This window comes from Phodopus roborovskii, unplaced genomic scaffold, assembly GCF_943737965.1.
Source record: "Phodopus roborovskii unplaced genomic scaffold, PHOROB, whole genome shotgun sequence".
NCBI classification, from domain to species: domain Eukaryota; kingdom Metazoa; phylum Chordata; class Mammalia; order Rodentia; family Cricetidae; genus Phodopus; species Phodopus roborovskii.
Window position 1 is genome coordinate 1,450,134 of NW_026126627.1, and position 24,195 is coordinate 1,474,328.

Sequence of the window (24,195 nt, forward strand, 5' to 3'; positions counted from 1 at the left end):
CCAGGGTAGGTGGGCAGGAGCGGGCTGCTATGTTGACTAGTTAGGCCTAGGATCTGGGTAACCCTGTTGAGGTAGGAGAGCCATGGGAACCAGGACTGAAAGTGGGATGCGCAGGTCAGCAAGTGTCAAAGGCAGTGGAGGAAAGACATGAGGGGCAGGGGACCACTGGTTGTCCTGTTCATTCACATGGTTCTGCTGGTAAATTGCTGAACCCCCTAGGGGGAGAAGTGGTCTGAGTTGGGGGTTTACTGTCCAGGCTTACGAATGGTTAGAGGTGAAAACAGGCTGATTCTCAAGCATGTTTCTGGGAATCTTGTCCCTGGGGCAATGCAGAGGCCTTCTGGGATCTGCCAACTGCAGGAGATTGGAGAGGGAAAGGGCCCAGATGTCTTGAAAGTCTGTTCTCATAGTAGAGCAGTGGTCTCAAGAATCTCTTTATAAAAAGGGTAGGTGGGGAAGAAGATTCTTGAATTAAATGTGCCACTCTCACAGGTTCAGGTTTTTATCCCTTTCTCTTTTATTCAAAATGTATGTGACTATAGTTGTATACACATATACGTTTATTTAAATATCCTATTTGCCTATCCAGCCCAGTGAGGGCTAAATGCAACTTCTTCAGCAGTGGTAACTCAAGTAGAGGCTAGCAAGTGGCACCGACTCTACAGAATGTAAATGAATGACCAGTTGAGACAAGCCTTTTCTAGTAAACACCCGAGAAACCACACTCATTCACTTTTAGTAAACTCTCTCTATTTAAAAGCTTAAAATAACAATTTTTCAGAGACTTTGGGTTATGGATATTTTCTAAGGCATAGTTTAAAAATAAAATTCATGGAAATAAAATACATTCCTACATAAAGCCAGGTAAAGAATCTGAATGTGCATGGGTTCTATCTCAAGTGCCAATACACAGGGATATAGCTTGTGAAGACAGATTGGAAAATCATCTTTGAAATGTGAGTGCCGGCGATTTTAACACACATTTCTTATGCTTTTACTGGGTGTGGACTGTTTGAAGAGGTAGTTTGATGAGAAAAAGGTTGGACTCAGCTCATACACTTGCATAACAGCATCCTGGAGGGGGGAAGGAATGCGTGTAGAAAATGAACAAATAAAAAAAAAATCAATTAGTGAAGAGCCCTGTGATGATTTCGGGGTGAATGTTAGGGAGGACTTGCTGGAGAGATGGTAGTGACCCTATCAGCAGGAGACAGCAGCTATGAAAACATGAGGAAGAGAGCATTGCAAGGAAAAGCTCCCAAAGATATGAGGCAAAAAGAGAGTCACTAGGTGTGGTGTGAAGTGAGTAAGGCACACTGTGAGAGGTGGGACTAGAGATCAGGTCTGAACACTGTCCAGAAAAAAGTAAGCTTTGTTGCTGAATTTTCTTTCCAGCCTGGTCCCACAGCAGATTCGCCCCAAATAAACACATGGATGCTATATTAATTATAAAATTGTTGGCTGATGGCTAGGGCTTCTTACTGGTTAGCTCTGCGTTAGTTATTAACCCATTTCTATTAATCTATGTATTGCCACGAGACTGTGGCTTACCTGTAATCCAGAATATTACTCCGTGGGCAGCATGGAGTCTCTCTGCACCTTTCCCTGCTTCCTCTCCCAGTCTTCTCCTGGTCTGGTTGCCCTGCCTATCCTTCCTGCCTGGCTATTGGCAATAACAATAAGAGAAACATATATGCAGAAGGACATCTCCCATCAGAGCTTATTGTCCTATCGTCAGAAAAAGGAAGGAGAATTCTTATAACCATTGAAACACAAAATTTAACTGGTTACTATTCAGAGTAAGCACTTTCATTTCCCATGTTTCTCCACACAATGCTTTTCCCTCCCCCTCCTCTTTCCCTCATTCTATCAACTCAAAGGCTGATAGAGCTCCTGTCCTCACCCAGAGAACAATATAGGCAAGAGAGAGAAAGAGAAAGAGAAAGTGTGTTCTTCAGCTGTCCATCACTGTAACAAACACCCAAGCTGAGCCACTTCAAAAGAGGAAAGATTATTTGGTTTCCAGAGGCAGAGGTTTCAGTTCTTGGTTAGTGGCTGTTGTTGATCTGGACCTGTGTACCACAGTGGGGGACATGCAGCAGTCTCTTCATGACAACCAGGAGATGCATGTATACACGCACGCACGCACGCACGCACGCGCACACACACACACACACACATACACACACACACACACACACACACCAGAGTGGTGTGGGGGTGGGGGGAGAGTTAAAGGGGCATCTCAACATTCCCCTCAAGGCTCAACCTTCCAAGCTTCCATTGCCCCACAGGGCACCACAGGCTTAGACCCAGGCCTTCAACACAAGGGCTTGAAGCTCAAAATATGGAGAATCGGGGCCTCGAGCAAGTGTGAATCTGTGCTGATATCTTTCCCCATAGAAAGCTAGCAAGAGAAACGATAAAGACAATCTATGTCTCTGTATACACAGGTCGAGGCAACACAGAACCCATGCGACAGGAGGACACTAGCCCTGTGGCGAGATCAATGGAATGCTTGCTTAGGAAGGACAGACTCTGTCCTGTTTTAAGAGCGAGGTGAAGAGGAACCAGAGGGGTGAGCTCCATGGGCGTATTTGTGTGTTACCTCTTTCTTCTGGCACAGGAAAGGAGGCTTGAGCACTAGAAGAGGGACCTGTCAGGCAGTGCTGAAAAGTGGGAAAAGAGCAGAGGAGGCCTAGTGGCCCATGTAGGGTATGATGGCAGCCCAGCTTGCTTGCTCTGGGTGGGCTGAGCCAGCAGGAATGAAGGTCATTGGTTATTAATCATTTGTCAGAGTCTTTAGGGCTTTATCAGATGGTCGCAGTTATAAGTATGTTTATATCACACAAAAGTGTGGCAGAGCAGTAAGGATTAGATCCAAACTTACTCTGCAATGACATTAAATAACACCAGCACCCCCACAAAGCAAACACTATAAAACAGTACCGTTTCCTGCTGCTTGGAGATTCTAGAACTGTTTTCGATATTATTTCCATAAACATTTAAAACCTTATGAAGCCTCGACCCCATTCCTTCCTCTCCCTAAATTTCTAATAGGTCGTAAAATAGCAAGCAGCATCCCTATTCAACAGAAAAGACTGACAGTCAACTCTAGCCATATGAACACATAACCAGAACATAATCACAGATTATTTCATAGAATTCACTACTGAGCAAAAATACCGTCTACTGTTCTGAAGAATCTACATAAACATATAAATAGCTGTGCCTAAGGGACGGCTCTAAACCCACAAACCCATAGCTGGCATTTTCAAATAAATGACCTGAGGCTACAAATAGGATCCATTTTGCTCTGTTTGGCAGCATGCAAGTTTACATGCTAGGAAACATTTCTCAACATGAATGAACTGTGAAATTGTTTCCTCCTGCCCCGTACTCTTCTAAATTGTATTAGATAATGTTAGCCATTTCTGTACCTTATAAAAGCTGTCAGTGCCCCATGAAGTAGCATCAGTGGATGGGGAGGAAAGGGCCCTAGCGTCTGAGATGGTGTCTGCATATTAGTTGGTGCATTAGGAAAAAATAATGGGAAATGCCACCCCCTGCCTAAGGATGCATGGGAAAATGGCTCTGCACAAATGGAGACATGCCAGGGTATGTGATGAGGTGAACCACATACATATCACTTCCAAGACTGCAATCTTCTCAGGAAAATGATTACCATTGCATCTCACCTCGATCCAATGTCAAGCACTGCCCTGAGAGTGTAAGTGAATGACTTCGCCGTGAAGAAAACAAGCTATGAATATATTCAGTGTTTTAGCTATTTCCAACCTGGAGCCAACTTTCTATCACCTGAATTTGCTTGCTTTGTGGGCTGTATATTATCCTTATTATTAATCCTGCACACACAAAATGAAGAGAGCAATTATGTTTCAGAAATGAAAATCTTTCCAGAACAAAATGTAAATGAAAGACCCTGAGGATGCTGACTTCTCTGTTACGTTAATGAAGCTAATTGAGAGTTGACTCTAAATCTGGGTATATATGCACATGAGCATACACAATTTAAAAGTTCTAGGTTCACGGATGCCTGGAGTGGCTGCAGCATTTCACTGAAGTTAATGTGGCCACTTGTCACATCCTGCTGTGCTCTTAGGGGGCATACATGCACACATTTCCTGTCTCTGCTCCGATGCCCTTGCTATGATTATGATCACACTAATGCCTGCTTTTTAGGCACAGCTCAGCCTTTCCTTAAGCAAAATGTCCCATCTAGGATTCAGGTTAGATGTGTGTGTTTTTTTTTTTTTAAATCTAAGAGGTTTGCATTTAGAGACTTGGCTTCTCACATCTTTAATGTATGGGGTACTGTTCATAAGAAATATAATAATGTTTCTTATAATGCAAATATAAACCATAATGCTAGCCTTCAATTGAAATTAAATCACATGTATCACATGAATCAATTAATCTCACTTTATGTGACGATAATGCTGATCTCAAAATTTTACCATCTTCTATGTTTATGGCTCAACAATGCCAATGCCTTTCAGTCAACTCTCCAGGCTGCTGATATGCATCAGGAGCCAAGCCACATAAGCTGTTTTTATTTTTTTGAAGTTATATAATAGTTTTCTAGGAAATAATGGATTACCTGATAGCAAATGGGTTTGAAATCAACTTTTATTCTTTATGTTTTTTTTTCTTTAATTTTCACTATGAAGAAATGTAAACTAGTTTTCCTAAGTATATGAACACTTGGTTGCAGAAAAATAGTTTCCTATTGGTGAAGTATTTTTTTTTTTTTATTCTAACTTTTGGAAGAAGGGATAGTCAGAGTCACATACTATCCCAACAAAATGTCAATCCCTCATCCAGTGTTTATGACTCTTCTTTTCAGCTTAATGAAATAAAGACAAGTCATTTGACCCTTCACAGTAGGAATAAGTGTTGTGGAAAGTCCCCGAGTCCTAAGGTTGGGCCTAACCTCAGAAGGCACATAATTCCATTTCTTTCTTTTACACATGAGGAGGCTTGTACTATGCTGTGAAATCTAGCAAGGGTGAAATACTTTCCTGAGACAATTTACCAGGTTACTGCATGAGTGATGACTTCCTTTGAAGCCAGTGTTCTACTTTCTAGAATATCCTACTCCCTTCTCCCTTGCTCAAACTACACATTCTCAAGTTTTTATAATTAGGGTTAAAGTTGAATTTCCAGCTTATTTTTTTGCATACAGAAAAGAAACTTATCAGGCAAGGTTCAAATGACTCTATCTATCTATCTATCTATCTATCTATCTATCTATCTATCTATCTATCTATCTATCTTCTGTCTATTTTGAATGACACTTCTTCAAAGTTCCTATCAGAGTATGGAGTAGGAACACGAGGATGAGTGCTAATTTTTACTCATGTCACAAATATTCCCAGCTCTAATAAAAGTCCTGTAAGCCATGTAGATTGTCTCCAGGAGCCCTGTTAGTACTCTTCCTGCTTTAGCTCACTATTCCTTATGGACTGAACCAGAAATAGATACTTGGTCCACTCTCAGTTTATTGAAAGTAGAAAGTAGAAATTGAGATTCAGACATGTTTGTTAACCTCCCCATATGTAGATGGAACTCAAGAACTATCAGGCAGCCATATCTGAAATGAGCAGTAGAGAGAGCTAGTGTTTAGAGAGAAGAATGGAGCAGAAAGGAGGCTGCAAACAGGAATGGAGAAGGAACCCTGCCTGCCTTTCTCCTCTAGTATGCAGCACGGTATTCTAATTGAACAGATCCCTCCCGCTTCACTCTATCCCTTCCCTGCTCTCTCAACACTAGCAAAGTTGTCTTTGCTCCAAGTCACTGCAGCGGGAAGTCAAACTGATGTAACAGACCACACTCTGGAGCCAGAGCTGTGTTCTCCTTGATGTCAGCTTACTGACATGCCACAGGGCAACTCACAAATGGGTTAGAGATGCATTCCTGTAACTAAGACAGTTAGTGAAGCTGGAGATCGACTGGTTTCCAAGAATCCCTTAGCAAACAGTAATGAAGTAACGATTTACCTGAATAAACTAGCTTCCATAAATATGCAAGAGAAAGCATGGGCTGGCTATTGTATGAGTTTTTAGTGCTCAAATTCACACTTGCTTTTTCCTAATCAGCCTAAAATTATGTTAAAAAGTTACTCAGTGACAATAATATTTTTGAAGTAGCAATATTTTGAGATTAGAAAATTATGAATTTGTGAAAAAAGTGAATTGTTATTTGAACTTTCAAACGGTATCTTGATAAATTTAAAGGCATACAAAATGCTTGTACTCCATATGCACTAGACTCAAATTCCTATAAAATGGCATATTTATGAAAATCACAAGTTACTACTCATAAAGAGCTTGGTATGTGCTAATAACTATGCTAAGAATTATTTTTTCATCAATTAGTTCATTTGAACCTCCTTAAAAATATCATGAAGTAATTCTTGTGCCTTAATGACCTTGCTTAAAACCCTGCAACCATGTATTTGAACACAGGTGGTTTATTGCCACTACCACACAGTTTGGATAAGAAAAGCAGATGGAGTAAAATTTCAAGAGAGATGAAGTCTGGCTGGACACTGGTACCAGCAGGTGCATCTCTGTGAATTCAAGGACAGCCTGATCTACACAGCAAGTTTCAGGACAGTTATTTCATGTTGAGACTGTCTCAAAATCAAAACAAGCCAAACAACCTCCAAGCAAACAAAAAAACAACAACCACTACCACCAATAAAAATTTGGCAGATAAATTTTATGTAACCAAGGACAATATACAGCCTTCTAAGTAAAAATTTTAAATCAAAACCATGTAGGTTATTAATGGCTCTTACCGAGGGTTCGATGGAGAAGGTGGATTCATTTCTGTTTGATAGTGATGACCCTGGGTGACAGGCTGTAAGAGACAAAACACCTGTGAGATGGCAGGCAGCACAGTGATCTTCATGTAAGGGGCAAAACACCCATGAAGCAACACAGTCAGTGCAGGGGCCTTCATGCACACCATTATACTAATTCTCACTTTGATCTCTTCATATCAACAGTTTCTTATTGTTTTTTAAATTAATTTTTACTTAAATTAAAACAATCTTACTTTACATACCATTCCCAGTTCCTTCTCCCATCCGTCTTCCCACTCCTCCCACCATCTCCCCATCCCACCCCCATCCACTCCTCAGGGAGGATGAGTCCTTCCATGGGGGATCATCAAAGTCTGTCACATCATTTGGGACAGGACCTAGGCCCTCTGCGTGTATCTAGGCTGAGAGAGTATCCCCATTTGTGCACTAGAAATAGATACTGGTTCCACTGCCAGCAGCCCCATAGACTGCCCAGACCCCCCAACTGATACCCACGTTCAGGGGGCCTGGCTCCGTCTTATGCTGGTTCCCTAGCTGTCAGACTGAGATCCCACTTGATATCAACAATTTTCATTTTTACATTCCATTTACTGGAAAGGACTGGCTTTGCTTTACAGCATAGGCAAAAAAAGGCTCTTAGAGACCCAGTATACCACAGGGTGAAATAAACGATAAAATGCAGACAGACTATCCTAATAGCCAGTGATAAGGTTCAATAGCATATACGATGTAAATAAAGGCCACACATTAGGGTTTTCTTGTGGAGATTTTATACTGTTGCAATTTCCAGAGAGCAAAAGGAAATAAGACCTCCTGAGGAGCAAATGCTCTGTTGAAAGCACAAGCAATAACTAATTACACAGAAAAGATATTTACACATCACCTCTAATGCCATTAACTGAAATCATTCATGTGTATCTTAGGCCTAGGGGGTCATCCTCCAGCTGTAGGATACAACTGTAAGCACTGACGAAAATAAGCTGAGAAAGGGGCGCTAATACAAATGCGAACACTTAAATTCCCCCACATTAAACCTGTCATTATTATTTGAAACACAACTAAATACAAACAAAAACAAAGCAGAAGAAACCCCCCAGAAGGACAAATACTAGTAATGAAACTTGGTCTTTCCTCTTTGGCCTATAAAAGGGGAAAAGTTTGTAACAGCTAATATGTACTCCATTTTGAACATAATTCTAAATATTTTCCTTATGTGGCTAACAATGATGAAAAATCGCTTTATTTTGGCATTCTGATCTTATTACAAGTTGGAAACTGGCATGCATTTCTGCCTTGTATTCAGAATGTTACTTCTGTTCCCAGAGAGGCTGGAGTTAAGGCTTTTTTTCTTAGCCGCAGTGAGTGTGGCTTCATAGTACTGACCCACAGCCAAGGCCAGCAGTGTGGCTGTACGTAGAAAGACTACTTTTCTTATTCTCCATACAGTTCTTATTTTAAGGGATCCTAAAAATGAATATTTTAGGGAATTCATGAGCATAAAGTCCTTTGAATGCTCTCTTGCAAGTATCTATTTAATTTGTATCAAACACCTTGTGTGATAATCACTTCTCTTAGCCGGCTATCTGTGACACACTGTGAATTTCAGTGTGCTCAGATACTTGGTAACTGGATGACATTGGCGCAACACCATTTCAGTAGCAAGAATCAACAGCTGGGAGGACGGGGGAAAGCATGTCACAAGGTGTATTTGATCTCCAGAGAAATCAAACTTCCAGCAATCTGCAAGTGAAATTTAGTTGACGATTTAGGCTTTATTACTTCATAGCAAGAGAAATTAGTAAGCAAAAGGCCTAACGGATTGCTTCTCTGGATCAACTCACACTGGAATAGAAAATTATTCTCAATAATAAACTCATTGGTATTCACTCAGTAGTTTAGCGGCACTGAGGCCTCCAGTGGCTAGACTTTTGCTTATTTATTTTCGCAGGCATTTCAAAACTTTCCAAACATCACAGTTCTGATATTCAGGCAAATGCCCACCACTGTATTTTATAGCCATTAAATTCCACAAACACTTGTTCCAAGCCCTTACTCCAGATGCTGCCTTTCCTCCCTTGGAAAGAACCTATTGTGTTTGTGATGCAGCTCTGTGAATGATGCAGACCCTCTGCTTCCTTCCTTTGCTCATCTTCAGATAATGTAAAATAGATTCAGTGATATGAGGGGGAAGAGTGCAGCCGATAACAATTCCCAATGTTTGAAAACATTCGGCAGGAGCTTTTCAGAGGAGTAAAAGCTGGTGGCATGAAGGCGTGGGGGGGGGGCAGTCAGTGGCTGTCTGTCTGAAGGCAAATGTTACCAAGTGGATATCACTGGGCTTAAGCCTCACTACTCCACATTCGGTAGCTTGCATTTGAGAAATCAAAGAAGCAACCTTTGCCTCTCATGCAGCTCATAAAACTGGAGCAAGTCATAACAACCATGAGACTGGAAAACCCTCATTTCTGAAGATGCAGGAACACAGGGAAGAAACTCACCAAAAGGTTCTCCAATAGATCCTTTATTAAATCATATTTCTCCATGAGTTTCTACTCTGTCAAATCTAGCATGACAATATGCATTTAGCTATTTTTCTTACATGTTTAATCATTTCTTTGGGTCTTCATTTATTTTTGAGGGCTCTTTTGTCATGTAAAACTTATATGCAATTAATTTGTATGCTTTTCTTTAACTAATCTGTCTTCTGTTATAGATCCTCAGCCATGGATCTATGTGGGTAGTGAAGAAGACATTTTCTTTCCCTACCGTATTTCTCTATGTATGCATCAGTAAATTTATTTTTAGGACAGTGACATCCTGTGACAGAACCTGTGATAGAAAATAAAATTAAGGATTGATTTTAGAGTTCAGCCTTATCTATAGAATACTGTAAGTAGATGCAAAAGACCATTACTGATGCCCACAAGTAACTCAATAGTACCAGTAATGGCAGTGGCAGCAACTTACCAGTGTCTACACAAAGCCGCAACAGCAACAGCAGTGTCTTACATTTACTTCCAATTTACTCCATGCTAATTCTTGAGAGAGATTATCTCATTTGAGCCCCACAGGAAGCTTGTGAACTATATATAATTAACTCCATTTGTTAGCAGAGGACATTCAGATTCTAGTATTAACCCAGAATCATGCCTGCCAGGAAATAGTGGAGTCAGAATCTGTGCCCACCCAGTGAGATTCCAGTTGCCCATCTCAACATGGTTTGCTTGTATTGTTTATTGTACCTTGGGAATTCACGCAGAACGTGCAATACAATGTTCTGAATAACAACAGGGCAGGATCCATTCAGTATGTGGCATGTTAAAAAAAAAAAAAAAAGGAGTCCCAAGATACATTTTTTCTGGAGTATAGGAGACTGTCTAATTATTACAAATTAAATTCACTTGATTTGACTCTCACTGCATGTCATTATATATTTAAAATCAAAGACAGTAAGTTTTTATTATTCTGCTAAACTCGAAACTGTTAAGATATAGCAGACAGCAATGGCAGACCTTGTCCTTTTGGTGGCGATGTTGCTATGCACTAGTGCCAGGAAAGAGGCATCATAAAATCAGCACCACACAGAGGCTTTGACTTCCTATGATCAATTTGCTGGAAATGTTGAGGTAAGGGAGAGCAGGGGAGGCTAAATAAAAGAACAAGAGATAAGATAATCCTGCTATGTTGAGAGGGACAGACAATATCTTTATGTTGTTATGCAGAATCTATTCAAAATGGCAATAATATTGCAAGGTTAATCAAGGCCATAAATAACTTGTCTGAGAACCTCACCATATGCTTGGGATGTTATTAAGAGAATTTGTCTCATTTTTCTCTAAATACTATGCTTTGCAAAATGCCACATTGATGGATGCATAAGATGAGCATCCAGATTCCTCTAGCCCCCTTTTTGCCAAGCTGGTAAGGCTTATATATTATATTAGGTTATGGTATGAGGATTTTTAATTTGAAGGAATAACAGCTTTGAGGCATCTATTCAGAGAACAGCATGCACATTAGGTGTGCTGTTTATGTTTTCTTTTTGTTGTTGTTGTTTGTTTTGTGTGTTTTTTTGAGACATGGTTTCTCTGTGTAGTTTTGAAGCTTGGACCCTGTCCTGGAACATGCGCCGTAGACCAGGCTAACCTCGAACTCACAGAGATCACCTGCCTCTGCCTCTCAAGTGCTGGGATTAAAGGTGTGTGCCACCACCGCCTGCCTGGTAGATGTGCTTTTCTTGACTCTAGGTTCATGGAGGGAAACATCAAAGACCATCAGCAACACTGTGGGGGGGCAGTGTGGACACCAATGACACCAGTGTGTAAACTCAACTAAACAAGCACAGTGTATCTTTGCTTGTGTAGCCTCCAACCACCTCCACGGCCCTAGTCCATCTGAACCACCCTGGTCCACCTGTATAGCTCTAGTAGCCACAAAAAGGGGAAGTGCTCTAGAAAACTTGAAGAAATACCCCTGGGGGAGCAGCAGGTTCCAATCTTGGGAACTTGGCTCATTTGCTGGCAGAAGGCAACAAGGGAAATCCCTTTGGTGAATCCATTTTACAATGCAAGTAAATGACAAACATGGGAATTGGGCCCAGGACAGCTTTATATTCTTTTGGTTATCTTATGAATCTATATTCATGAGAATGCACATGAACGTGCACATATCCCCACACCATGAACGGAATATTTTCATGTCACTGTCAATCAAAATCAGAAACACACACAGTCAAAACTAACTGTAACTAAGTCGTAGTTACCTTCCCAAGGCTGCACACAACTAAGTTTTTGAAAAAAAAAATCTTATGAGGGCTACTCTTCCAGAATGCCTCCAAAATCAATTACGTATAGCCAGAGTTCCACAGAAGTTGGAAGGTATTGTTCTAATAGAATTTGTGTTTAAGTTAGAAACTTTGGAAAACTTTGTCAAAGGCCAATGGATTTCTCAGTAGACTTGATTTAGCCTACAAAACCAATTTGCAAAGAGAAGTATTGTTACATTTAATAACACTTTTAAATGACCAATTTATTAATCTAAATACCTCTTACATACTACTCAGAACTGTACTGATGCTGGCGAATCAGAGCTTGTGGCAAACACAACAGCTGTTGCTAAAGACGTCACTGTGTTCTTGTCTCTTCTCTAGCTCCTCCCGTGAGGCCAGTTGCTGGGCATGGCCTCTCTAAATCTGTGGCCACAATTGCTCAGGAAGCTTTGCTCGGAGGGAGAGCTTCTCAGGGTATATACAGAATGTTTAGTATCAAATATTGCACGTGCCACTCAAGACTTACTTAAGCAAAACAAAGCTGACATTTGATTTGGAGCAGATGAAAACCCATTTACTTTGGAATAAAAAGGAATAATTTAGTGTGAACATTATGGGTTGTTTCATTTAATCAATGACTAACAACCAGCTGTGGTGCCTTGTGTTGGGTGTCTTATGGACTGGGGACACTGTTGACAATGGTTATTTAATGTTGCTAAGTGCTAAAGTTGAGCCTATTGAAAATGCAGGAGGCTGAATGTACTTGAGGACAGGGGGATATTTATTTGATATTTCTGTAATTTCAAGTTTTGCAGTGACCATAAAACACTTTAACAATAATGTTTTTTTTTTCAGGGGCTGGCTCAGCAGGTAAAGGTGTTTTCCATGAGCCTGGTAACTTCCGCAGTGGAAGAAGACTAACTTTCCCAAGCTGTCCTCCAACCTACACACCTGTGCCATGGTGTGCACCCTTCACAAATAAAAGCACATAAAATAATTCTTTAATAAGAAGCCACTGTGTAAGCAAAGCAGGTAACAGAAACAACGAAACACAAACAGACAAACAAGTGGGTGTATCTCAAAGGAGGAGTGGTATGGAAGAGCACTCCGGCAGAGAGCAGGGGCAGCCCCCCCCCCCCCCGGGACGTCCAGGTGACACAGTGTGGCTGTAGTGTCAATCTCCTGCACATATGCTGGATGTGATGGGCTAGGTAGGAATGGAGAGTTTTCTGCTCTGTGTGAGCTGAAGAGAGGCAGAGGCTTGAAGAGAAGGGAAGACTCTGTCCTCATCTCCACAGACGTGTCTGCTCCTTTCTGGCATCTGAAACTCTGTCCCCCATTTTTGTCCATGTGTAAATGTGCAAACATTCTTGAACTTTGACCTAACTGATTCCTTCTCTAAAAGCACACCTGGAATCCAGAAGCCAAATTAATTGCTCCTCCTACATCATCCTATAGGTTTTTTTTTTTTTTTGTTTGTTTGTTTGTTTTATTGTCACTCACCATCCTGGATTACACAGCCTTTGTCTCTGAACATCTCAAGATGGGGACAAGTTATATCCCTTAACACCCAGCCCACTTCCCAAGACATTATACTAGAAAAAGGTGCAGAACGAATGAGTGTGACACCAACAAGCAAGATTGGGGTGTGAGCTAGGTGTTCCTGGTTCTAGGGCATAAACCGGGTACAGCTTTCACAGGGAGGCTTGAGCAGAGTCTCAGAAAGTTCTGGAGCTGTCTGAGGGATAATCTGGTGCAAGGTGCACATATATTCACACAGTGCAGCCAGGGAACTACAGCTGGTTTGAAAGCATGGAGTGAAGGGTGGAGAGACGTGACTGGTGAGGCTGAGATGTGTACTTCTCAGAGTACCAGACTCAAGAGGCCATGGGGATCCACTGAAGGGCTGTACAACGGGGGGGGGGGCAGACCCAGGCTTTACAAAGGCCTAGTGTGAAAAATGAGAATTAAAGTTTTTAAAAGATTGACTTTGTTTATGTGTGTATGTCTATGTGAGTATATGCTGTGTGTATATACCTACAGAGACCAGAAGAGGGCGATAGACATGGATGCAGCGAACAGAATCCTGGCCCTCTGCAAGAGGAGCAAGTGTTCTTAACCACATGAGCCATCTCTGAAAACCAAGATTTTTACTAAGTGCTTATTATGTTTCCAATTCAGCACCAGTTGCTTTACAAGGTACAGGCTGGCTTTGACTCACCACACTGTGACTTTAGAAGCAGTGCTCCTAACCCACAGCCTGAGGTAAGGAGAGGATGAGGGACTGGTGCAGAAATTCAGATGAGCAAGCAGCAGCATGCCGAGTCTGTGGTGTTAGGCAGTGGGGCTGAGAAGCACAGAGGTGGGGAGGTGGCTCATCAGCTAAGGAGACTTGGTGCTTTCCAGGAGGCCTTGGGTTGGGTTCTCAGCACTCACGCACACAGTGATTTGTGTCATTCATGACTCCAGTTCCAGCGGAACTGACGTCCTCTTCTGACCTCCGAGGGCACCGGGAAAGCACATGGTAAACATTCACATATGGGGGTCCAACACTCGTACACATAAAACAAAATGCCTAAATCTAAAATCGTAATTAAAAAAGGAACAAAGAGAAGAGCCTTAGGATCGGAAGGCCGATATGGCTCTGGGGGAATGGAAATGTGGGGGGAGGGTCGATGTCTTTCACTCTTCTGGCTCATCCATCGGGGCAGGAGCAAGGCAGGGCATCCTAACGCTAATACCAGAAGCTCTTTCCCGTTGCTTTCACCAACTCCACACCTTTTCAAGAAAAGCTTGAGCTCTCAGAGAGCCTGAAACAATACTTGTAAATTGCTCTATTTAAACGCCACACGAGCAGCAGGATGCAGATTTCATTATGGAATGCAATTTCCCATTTGTTGGTAGTTCCAATATTGGAGCAAACTGAATCTGATGAAATAATAAACATATCCTATGAATGCAAAAGGTAGGATTTTCAAAATTTTCTGTCTAAAAAAAATAGACTTTTCAATTTCTCATTTGGTTGAATAGAGGGGTTGTTAAGTTCATTACTAATGGTGTTATTTTTGGCCGTGTGCTTTTAGAGCTGAGTACTTGTCATGCAGGCGACTTCAGTTCTTGCCAGAACAGGACAGTGATGAGAACCCGGTATCCAGGGCAACCAAGAGTTCAGACTTCTCAGTCCATAAATAATCATTCCTCAGCTTGCCCTCTGTACTGCCGGTCTCTGAGCCACTCCCTGACAAAATAAGCTCCATCCAGAGGCCACTGCTCTCTCTGTAACTGGGTTTAAGTGACTGCTGAAGAATATTCTATAGAAAGGCATGTTTCACTCCTGTCTCAAATGAACTTATGCTTTTCACTTTGGTGTGAGGATGCTGAATGGCCAACGTCTCAGGGACACTGGCATTTTTCTGGGTGGTGGATACTGTCCAACACCAAGGCTGTTTGAAGAGTTCTATGTATCCATGGCTGTGTCTAATGAAACCACACATTAAGCAAGAGGAAGCTGGGGACAAGGCAGAGGGAGCTAAAAGGCACTCACTGAGGACTGGCGGTGACTTCCCCACTCTGCATCTGTTTGATGTCACCTGCCATGATGACTCACATGTTCACCCAAGAGCACAGGAGCCTCGTTTTCCATTGGTTGTCTGCAGCACCTCCTTGACAAGCAACTCACGTACCAAGAATTACCAGGAAGAGAGACAGAGCCTCAGTGCTCTTGCTGGGAAGTGTAAAGACTATGAGACGTGGGAAGCTGAAATATGGGAGGCCTACAAAGGTGTTAGAGACCTGGAAATACTGGCTTTCAGATAAAAGCAGGTTGCAAAATGAATATTTGTCAAATATAATACATTTCTCTCCATCACATTTGAAGTTAATATTTATGTAGGTCAAAATCGTGATTTAACAATTTTGAAGATTTAACTTTTACTTTGTGTGCTTGTATTTTTTTGTCTGCATGTTTGTATATGTATGATGTGTGTCTGGTGCCTGTGGATGCCAGACGAGGATATAGAATCCTCTGGAGCTGGAGTTACAGATGGCTGTGGGCCACTATATGGGTTCTGGGAACCAAACCCAGGTCCTCAAAAGAGCAGTGAGTACTTTTAAGTGGTAGGCTGTCTCTCCAGTCCCTAATTTAAGTTTTTATTATGAGGCCTTTTATTATTTCCAGTTGGTATCTAAGGAAGCAGGCAAAAGATAGTCAGGAACCTATGTTGCACTGTAGAACTCAGAGCTATTCTTGTGCTATTTTGGTTGGGATTGCAGACAGTCTGTATGAAGAAGACTCAGCTTTTGTTTATTGAAGCGTTTCAGTGCTGGGATGAAAGCCAGGATATCACACATGCTTGGCAAGGACTCAACCACTGTGCTACATTCCTAGCTTTATATAGCTATGTATAAGCTTGAGTCAAAGATTTTATATTTCATTCTCTGCGGGGCCATGAGGAGAGTGATGGCTATACTCATGTGTTTTAACATGTAAACACATGGGGTTGTAAACCTTTGGAAAAGATATCTGTAACTCCTATCATGACCTCTCAAACACAGAGGAGCCAGTAAACATCTGATGACTTCTACAGAAGTTCTTCTCTGTCCTCACAGGGGAACAGTGTTTACTATGTCTACAGTCTTTTCCATTCTGTTCATCTACTGAATAAGTATTTCAATGAAAATATTAAGTCTCTTTTATGTGGTAAAAGGCTTATGTTAGGAGCAGGAATTATCAGAGCCCATTTCATTGCATGATTTTATATACTTCTGTGATTTGAGGATCCCTCCCCTCCAAAGTCCACATATAAGGATCTTAATTGCGTACACGAAGGAGAAGACAGGAGAGATATTTCTGAGGTGGGGAGTGTGTGAAGACTCTGTCCATGAATGAATTAATCCCATTATTGTGGGAGCAAGTTCATGATAAAAAGATTCACTGAGCTTCTTTCCAGTAGTCTGCTTCCCCCTCCCCACACCCATCATTCTCCCTGCTATCATGGGATGATGCATAAATAATACCTTTGCCAAATGTAGGTCCTTTAACCCTGGACTTTCCAGGTTTTAGAACTAAATAAAATAGATATTTATGTTATGTTTATAAATGACCTGGTTATCACTTATTGTGCAGAACAAAAGATAACTAAGTCAACCAATCATCATACACACATTTCCAAGAATGTTGAAGACAGTGTAAGACAAGACAATGGTATCCTCTATTATCTGTCCCTCCCCTAAAAGACTATCTAAGAACGAGCTCTGTATGCCTCTCATGGTGGGTGCTTCATTTGGACTCTACTTTTCTGGATAAGGCTCGGCTTTGTTAGAAATGGGCTTGCTCCTTTTGAAGGCAAGGGAATAGATGCAAAGTGTAGAACTCACAGGTGGCAGACAAGAATTCCACGTGGTTGTGTCATCACTGCTGGTACTGATGCTAACATTACAATTGTCCACTTGGGATGCACTCAGGCCATGAGGATCCCCAGTGTCTTCCAGGTCCTCGTTCTGCTGCCGTCGAAGGCTTGCTAGCATCTGCAGCTCACATTCGCTCATCTGGCTGGGCTGATAGTTTCTCCAGTTGTATTCCTGACCAACGGACAGAGAGATGACAAAAGTCATTTGCTTTTGATTTTATGGGCTACCCACAAGTGTGACTGTTGCCCTACCTGCAAGGCTCCCCTTTGATTGAGGCCCAAAAGTACTTCATACTTTTACGAGAGGTTGCCCTCCCTACCTGACCTAATCTTTCTGCTTGCTCCCTTCGTGAAGACAGACTCTCAAAAGCACCTGCTTGTACCGGCCTTAGTTCTCCTCCCATGCTAGTTCCCTCTGGCTGCCCGACTGATGCCACTCCTCCTTGGCAAGGCTGTTCCTGACTGGCAAATGGGGCCACTTCCTCTAAGTGTGTTAGAGAATTCAACAGTCCTGACTTTTAGCATCTGTTCCAATTGTAGTCTTCCCTTGCATCTGCCTAGTTCGTTATGAGCTGTGCCGGTCATTCGCATGACTGCCTGACTCTACCTGGAATCCCACGGTGGAGATTTGTAGGTGCTTAACTGCAGGGCTCAAACTCAAAGCAGCTTTTAATTACATTAATTTATCTATTTACTACTGATGTTTTTTGGAAGAAGTGTTTCCCCATAGCCCACCCTGGCCGGCCTAGAAGTCATAGTAATTCTTTTATTTCAGCCTCTTGAGTGCTGAGGTTGTAGGTGTGAGTCACCACAGCCAACTTAAAAGGATCTTGGGAAAGAGAGACACCCTTTCTAGGCAATGGCTTATAAGGTAATGGATAAATTTCAGTAGCATTGACTACTAATACCAAATATACTCAAATTATAGATACATGGAAGATAATGAATTCAAGGTGGGAAAAGGTGAGGCCTCACAGATATAGTAGACATTTATTGATGAAAAACAGAGAATAGATGGAATCAAGACTATTACTGTAAGTCTCCAGATGCTAACACAAATATTATTTCTTGTTTTATTTTTAGAAATTACATTTTTTTTAGGAGAGACCTGTAGAACTACTCCACTCCCTAGTTTCAGGTCTCAAATACTTGCCCTCCCCCCATGTGCTTGTCTCCAACTTGGGTAGATGTTGACTGCTCAGGCACAGGCCACACCAGTCACAAGAACAGGCGAGTGACCCACCTGCTAGCAGAACTGTCTCACCCCTGAGATTTGGTTTCCAAAGAGCCATTCTACTGCCCCTCTCTAGCCCTACTATTGTCCCCTCCATGTCTGTGTCTCTTGCCTCAACTCGGGCAGACTTCTGCTGCTCTGGAGCAGGCCACTACAGGCAGAAATCTGCTCAGGAGCAGGCCACGACAGTCAGAACACCTGCCCAGGAGCAAGCATGTCAGGCAGAACACCTGCCCAGGAACAGGCCATGGCAGTCAGAAGAAGAGGTACACAACAAGCAAGTCAGAAAAACACATAGGTGATCTCAAGCAGAGGCTTCCTGCTGTATCAGAGACCTCATCGGCCTCCAGGACCACAGATAGGTGGCCTTTCTCTATTCAATCAGTGGCCTTAATCCTCACTCCCTTCCTCCACACCATATCCAACTCCTCAATTGGGGCAGAGACTCCTTGTTATGCCAAAGACAAAGCTAGCCTAGCTGACAGAAGTTCAACCAACCTTAACTTGGACAAAGACTTCCTATTGGATCAGCGGTCATGTCAGCTGACAGAAACCCAGGCCACAAAGACCAGAAGATCAAAGAGGAAGCAGAAACTAAGGAACAAAACATCCATTCAACAAAAACAAACTAGAAATCAACACCTATACCTATAATCATTCCAAACCCAGATGCCTAACCACCACCAGTATAAGAACACAATCAGTAACAGAAAGGGCAATATGGTACCACCAGAGCCCAGCTATCCTATGCCAGGAAGATCTGAATATTTCAATGCAGCTGAAGCACAAGAAATGACCTTAAAATCAACTTAATGAAGAAAATGGCTGTCAACAATAAATTGGAGGAAATCAATAATTTTCTTAAAGAAAGCCAAGAAAAACAAAACAGTTGAAGGAGGCCATTCAAGACCTGAAAATGAAAATAGAAGCAATAAAGAAAACACAAACTAAGGGAATTATGGAAACAGAAAATCAAGGTAAGTGAACAGGAACTACAGACAAAAGCATCACCAACAGAAAACAAGAGATGGAAGAGAGAATCCCAGGCATTGAAGATATGGTAGAAGAAATGGACTCACCAGTCAAAGAAAATATTAAATCTAAAACATTTCTAACACAAAACATCCAGGAAATCTGGGACACAATGAAAAGATCAAATCTAAGAATAATAGGAATAGAAGAAGGAGAATCTCAGTTCAAAGGCCCAGAAAATATTTTTAACAAAGTCAAAAAAAGAATATTTTCCTCACCTAAAGAAGAAAATACCTATACAAATATAAAAAGCATGCAGAACACCAAAATAGATTGGACCAGAAAAGAAAGTTCCCTTGCCACACAATAATCAAAACACTAAATATACAGAACAACAACAAAAAAGAATATTAAAAGTTGCAAGGGAAAATGGCCAAGCAATATACAAAGGTAGAATTATTAGAATTATACCTGACTTCTCAATGTAGACTATTAATAGCCAGAAAGGCCTGGACATATGTTCTGAAGACTCTAAGAGACCACAGATGCCAGCCAAGACTACTATATCCAATAAACTTTCAATTACCATAAATGGAGAGAACAAGATAATTAATGACAAAGTCAAATTTAAACAATATCTACCCATAAATCCATCCCTACAGAAGATGTTAGGAAGAAAAGTCCAATCCAAGGAGGTTAACTACACCCACAAAAAAAAAAAAAAAAAAAACCCACAGGCAATAAATAATCTCACACCAACAAAACTGAAATATGGGAAATTTTTACTCTCTCCTTCCACACACAGTCAGACACACACACTACCACTAACACTACCATCATCAATAAAATAACAGAACACACACACACACACACACACACACACACACACACTATCACCACCACTACCACCAATAAAATAACAGGAATTAACAGTCATTGATCATTAATATCTGTCAAAATCATTAGACTCAATTGACCAATACAAGACACAGACTAACAGAATGGATACAAAAACAGGATCTGCCCTTCTGCTGCATACAAGAAACACACCTCAATATCAAAGACATTATCTCAGAGTAAAGGGTTGAAAAAAGATGTTCTAAGTAAACTGACCCAAGAAGTAAGGTAGTATAGCTATTCTAATATCTAACAATATAGACCTCCAACCAAAATTAGTCAAAAGAGATGGAGGACATTTCATATTCATCAAAGGAAAAATCCACTAAGATGACATTTCAATTCTCAACATTATGTCCCAAACACAAGGGCACCAATATTTTATTAAACAAATATTACTACAGCTTAAATCACATATCAAATGTCACACATTAATAATGGGAAACTTCAATACCCCACTCTCACCAATGGGCAAGTCATCCAGAAAAAACCTAAACTGAGAAATACTGGAGTTAACAGATATTATGAATCAAATAGACCTAACAGATTTCTGCAGAACATCTCACCCAAACACAAAAGAATATACCTTCTTCTCAGCAGTCACATACCTGGTCACAAAGTGTTGCAGAACATTCCTTTACACTGTGAACACATGTCACTGTGATTGGTTTAATAAAGGACTGAATGGCCAATAATTAAGCAGGAAGAGGTTAGGCAGGACTTCTGGGGAAGAAGAAAGGTCAGCTTGCCAGCTAGACTCAGACAAGACATGCAGGAGGAGAGGTAAAAGCAGGATCATGTGGCAACACACAGAGGAATAGAAATGGTTAATTTAAGTTGTAAGAGATAGTGGGAAAAGCCTAAGCTAAGGCTGAGCTTCCATAATTAATAAATCCCCTTGTCATTTTTTTTGTAATCCAGCCACATAAAGCAAGTCTAAATAGAACAAGCAAACTGAAATAATCCCTCATATTCTATCAGGCCACCATGGGTTAAAGCTGGATTTCAATAATGAAATCAACAGAAAGCCTACAAACTCATGGAAAAGGAACAGCTCCCTATTGAATGACTACTGGGTCAAGGAAGAAATAAAGACATTAAAGTCTTCCTAGAATTCAATGAAAAATGAATGCACAAAAACTATTTTTTTATGTGTGTGCATGCATGTGTGTGCATGAGGTACATGTTGAGGTCAGAACAACTAGCAAGAGTTAGTTCTCTCCCTCCACCATAGGGTCATGGAGATCGAACTCAGGTTGTCAGGCTTGGCAGCAAGTGCCTTTACCTACGGAGCCATTTTGGCAGCATATAAATCTTGTACAGGGCAGGAATTAGTATATGAAAGCTTAAACACATTCCCTTTCCTTTTGGCTTAAACTATGGCTAATCTCGACATTACATACAAGGAATGCACTTTGCCCTCAGGTCTAATACCTAACTTAAAAGTAAGTTTGAAGTTTCCTGGCATGTATGGAAATAATGGTTAGTCAAGAGGACCTCCCATGACTCATGACAACTTTCAGATCTTATCACTGAAACCCTTCCTTCCTTGGTTGACCCTTTGAGTTAGCTACTGTCTTTTCTTTCTATTTGCCTCATTAAAAAAATGTAATTCTGAAAACAATTCTTGAAGTTTCTAAGACACCAAATGCTTTCTAATAAGGTATTGTCATCTCCATAATTTGAGTTTTTAAAATATTTGCTATTTGATAGTATGATAAGAGGACTTTTTGGTGTTGGGAACCTCAATTAAATCTCTATGGCTCCAGAAGCCTAGTGCTACAAGAACTCTCTCCCATATATGTAATTACTTTTTAAAGTATCATGTAAATGCTTTGTATGTACTTTGCTATGTATATACTTGGTCAAATTAAAAACTCATATTACAGTGTTCTTACTGGTTTATAAAACATCTTTACACACCAAGGGGAGTATCTCTATGCCATCATTATTACAGACACTTCGTTGGTCACACTCATTATCAAGCTTTTCACGTCACCAGCAGGTATAGAACTGTCTCCTCACGTTATAACTATGTAAAATTTCCACTTCAACACCACCTTTTCATGGCACATATACTACATTACCTTCTCTTGTTTTCTGCCCTTCCTCTCACAGACCCCTTTTACCTTCTCACTCCACACCTAAGTCTGTATGAGAGTATACATGCAGTAATTGCCTTTCTGTCTGATTTATTTTGCTTAACGTAACGATCTCCAGTTCTATCCATTTCTTTGTGAATGCTATGGCTTCATTTACCTTTGAATAAAATTTTATTGTGTGCAAAACTTTTCTTTACCAATTCATCTTTGATGGATGCCCAGGCTTTTGTGAACATACTAGCAATAGACAGGCATGTACAAGTATCTCTGTATGTTGACAGAGAATTATTTGGATATTTCCTCAGGATTACATCCAGGACCTACAGTAGATCTTAGTTTTAAAAGGAATTTTCCTTTTGATTCCATAGTGGCCTGACTGGTTTACACTCTTGCCAGTAGTCTGTAAGGGTCATTGCATATTTTCTTGATGATAGCCATTCTGATAGGGTAAAATGGATTCTCAAGGCAGTTTTAATTTGCAATTTCCTGATGGCTAAAGATAACAAACATCTTTTCAAATATTAATTGGTGATTTGTGCGTCTTGTTATGAGAACCATCTGCTTGTTCCTCTGCTCAGTCACCGAATGGATTATTTGTTTCTTTTCCGGACTGATGTACAATTGGCAACTATATTTCCTCCATTCTGTAGGCCCCTTCTTCACTCTGTAGAATGGCTTCTTTGCTGCTTCTCATTTTCTAAGCCCCAAAGGTGCATCATTAGACTATTTATTTGAGATTGCTCAGATTTCTTAATGTAAGTACTAATAGCTTAGAACTGAATTACTTACAGTGCAAAGATACTGGTAGTTGTGTTTTAATTTTCATTAAAAATTCATTTTAAGAATGTAAAAACTCCCACAGATTTCCTCAGTGACACTCACTAGGTCATTCAAGAGTTCACCAGTCTGTCTCCAAGTCTTTGTGTAGTTTCTCAATACTGAATTCTAGTTTTGTTCTATTATGATCTGATAAATTGTAAGGAATCATTTTAATTCTTTTGAATTTGTTTGTACTTTCTTTGTGACCAAGGGTATAGACTACTTTAGACAAAGTTCATGGGTTTCTGAGGAGAGCACATATTCTATAGATATTTAGGTTCATTTTATCTATGGAATAGTTCATATGAAGATTTATTTTTCACTGACTTTCAGTTTTCATTGCCTATCTAAAGTTGAGTTATGCACTATTACTGGATCTTGACCTAGATCACCTTCTATTCCCATTACCGTTTGTTCTATGAAGTTAAGACGTCCCACATCTGGCCTCCACATATTTACAGTTATTATGTATTTTTGATGAGTTATTTCTGTTGTGTAGGAACATTAATGAGTATTTAAGAAGCTTTGGGAGAAAACATCATAAAATGAGCAACATCTATATTCCAAAGAAAAACCACTAAAAAGGTAATATTTCAAAGTCAGAAGTAGTTGAGGTTACAATAAAACATGGCAATGTGATCAACATCATTGTCAGAGATAATAAGTAACTCAGAATTAAAATGGTATAGAAATGAATACTTTGTTTTGGAACGGGTTTTCATTTATTAATACAAATTTAAGGTCAATTTTGTGGTATGTCTATTTCTCCTCTTGTTTAAGTATTGTGTTAATATAGCTCATTTAAAAATGTAATGTGCAGTTTAATACAGATTATAGTTACTTGTAATAGTCAAAACTTATAGGTATGTTAGGTTTTATAGATATACAGAGATATATTTCAATTGGATAGGCATTCTTCAAACCTTTCAAAGACCTACAGAATATGACATTTAAAATGGTTTAGGGTTTTTCTTGACAGTGAGATGTAACTGCTCTTGGCAACACCAACTACACATTGAAGATGCACATTGAAGAAACTCATTATGGAGTTTACTTCCAATATGGCAAGACTAGACATTTGGGCAAGATACTGCTCTTGTCTGGACTGTTTGACTTTATGCTGTATAAACTGGATACGCAGGACC

The 24,195-nt window shown here is 40.5% G+C and overlaps 2 protein-coding genes across 4 annotated transcripts in view; both read right to left on the reverse strand.

Moving 5' to 3' along the window:
- Nucleotides 1–24,195, reverse strand: part of Fam107a (family with sequence similarity 107 member A) — a 243,880-nt gene that overhangs the window by 208,906 nt on the left and 10,779 nt on the right. The window lies entirely within an intron of this gene.
- Cfap20dc (CFAP20 domain containing) overlaps nucleotides 1–24,195 on the reverse strand; it is a 251,621-nt gene that overhangs the window by 41,831 nt on the left and 185,595 nt on the right. For all 3 annotated transcript variants that reach the window (XM_051206686.1, XM_051206685.1, XM_051206687.1), the window contains 2 exons: nucleotides 16,995–17,198; nucleotides 6,824–6,885 (listed from right to left, as the gene is read on the reverse strand). In XM_051206686.1, the coding sequence (XP_051062643.1) occupies nucleotides 6,824–6,885; nucleotides 16,995–17,198 (266 nt within the window). The remainder of the gene's footprint in view (nucleotides 1–6,823; nucleotides 6,886–16,994; nucleotides 17,199–24,195) is intronic.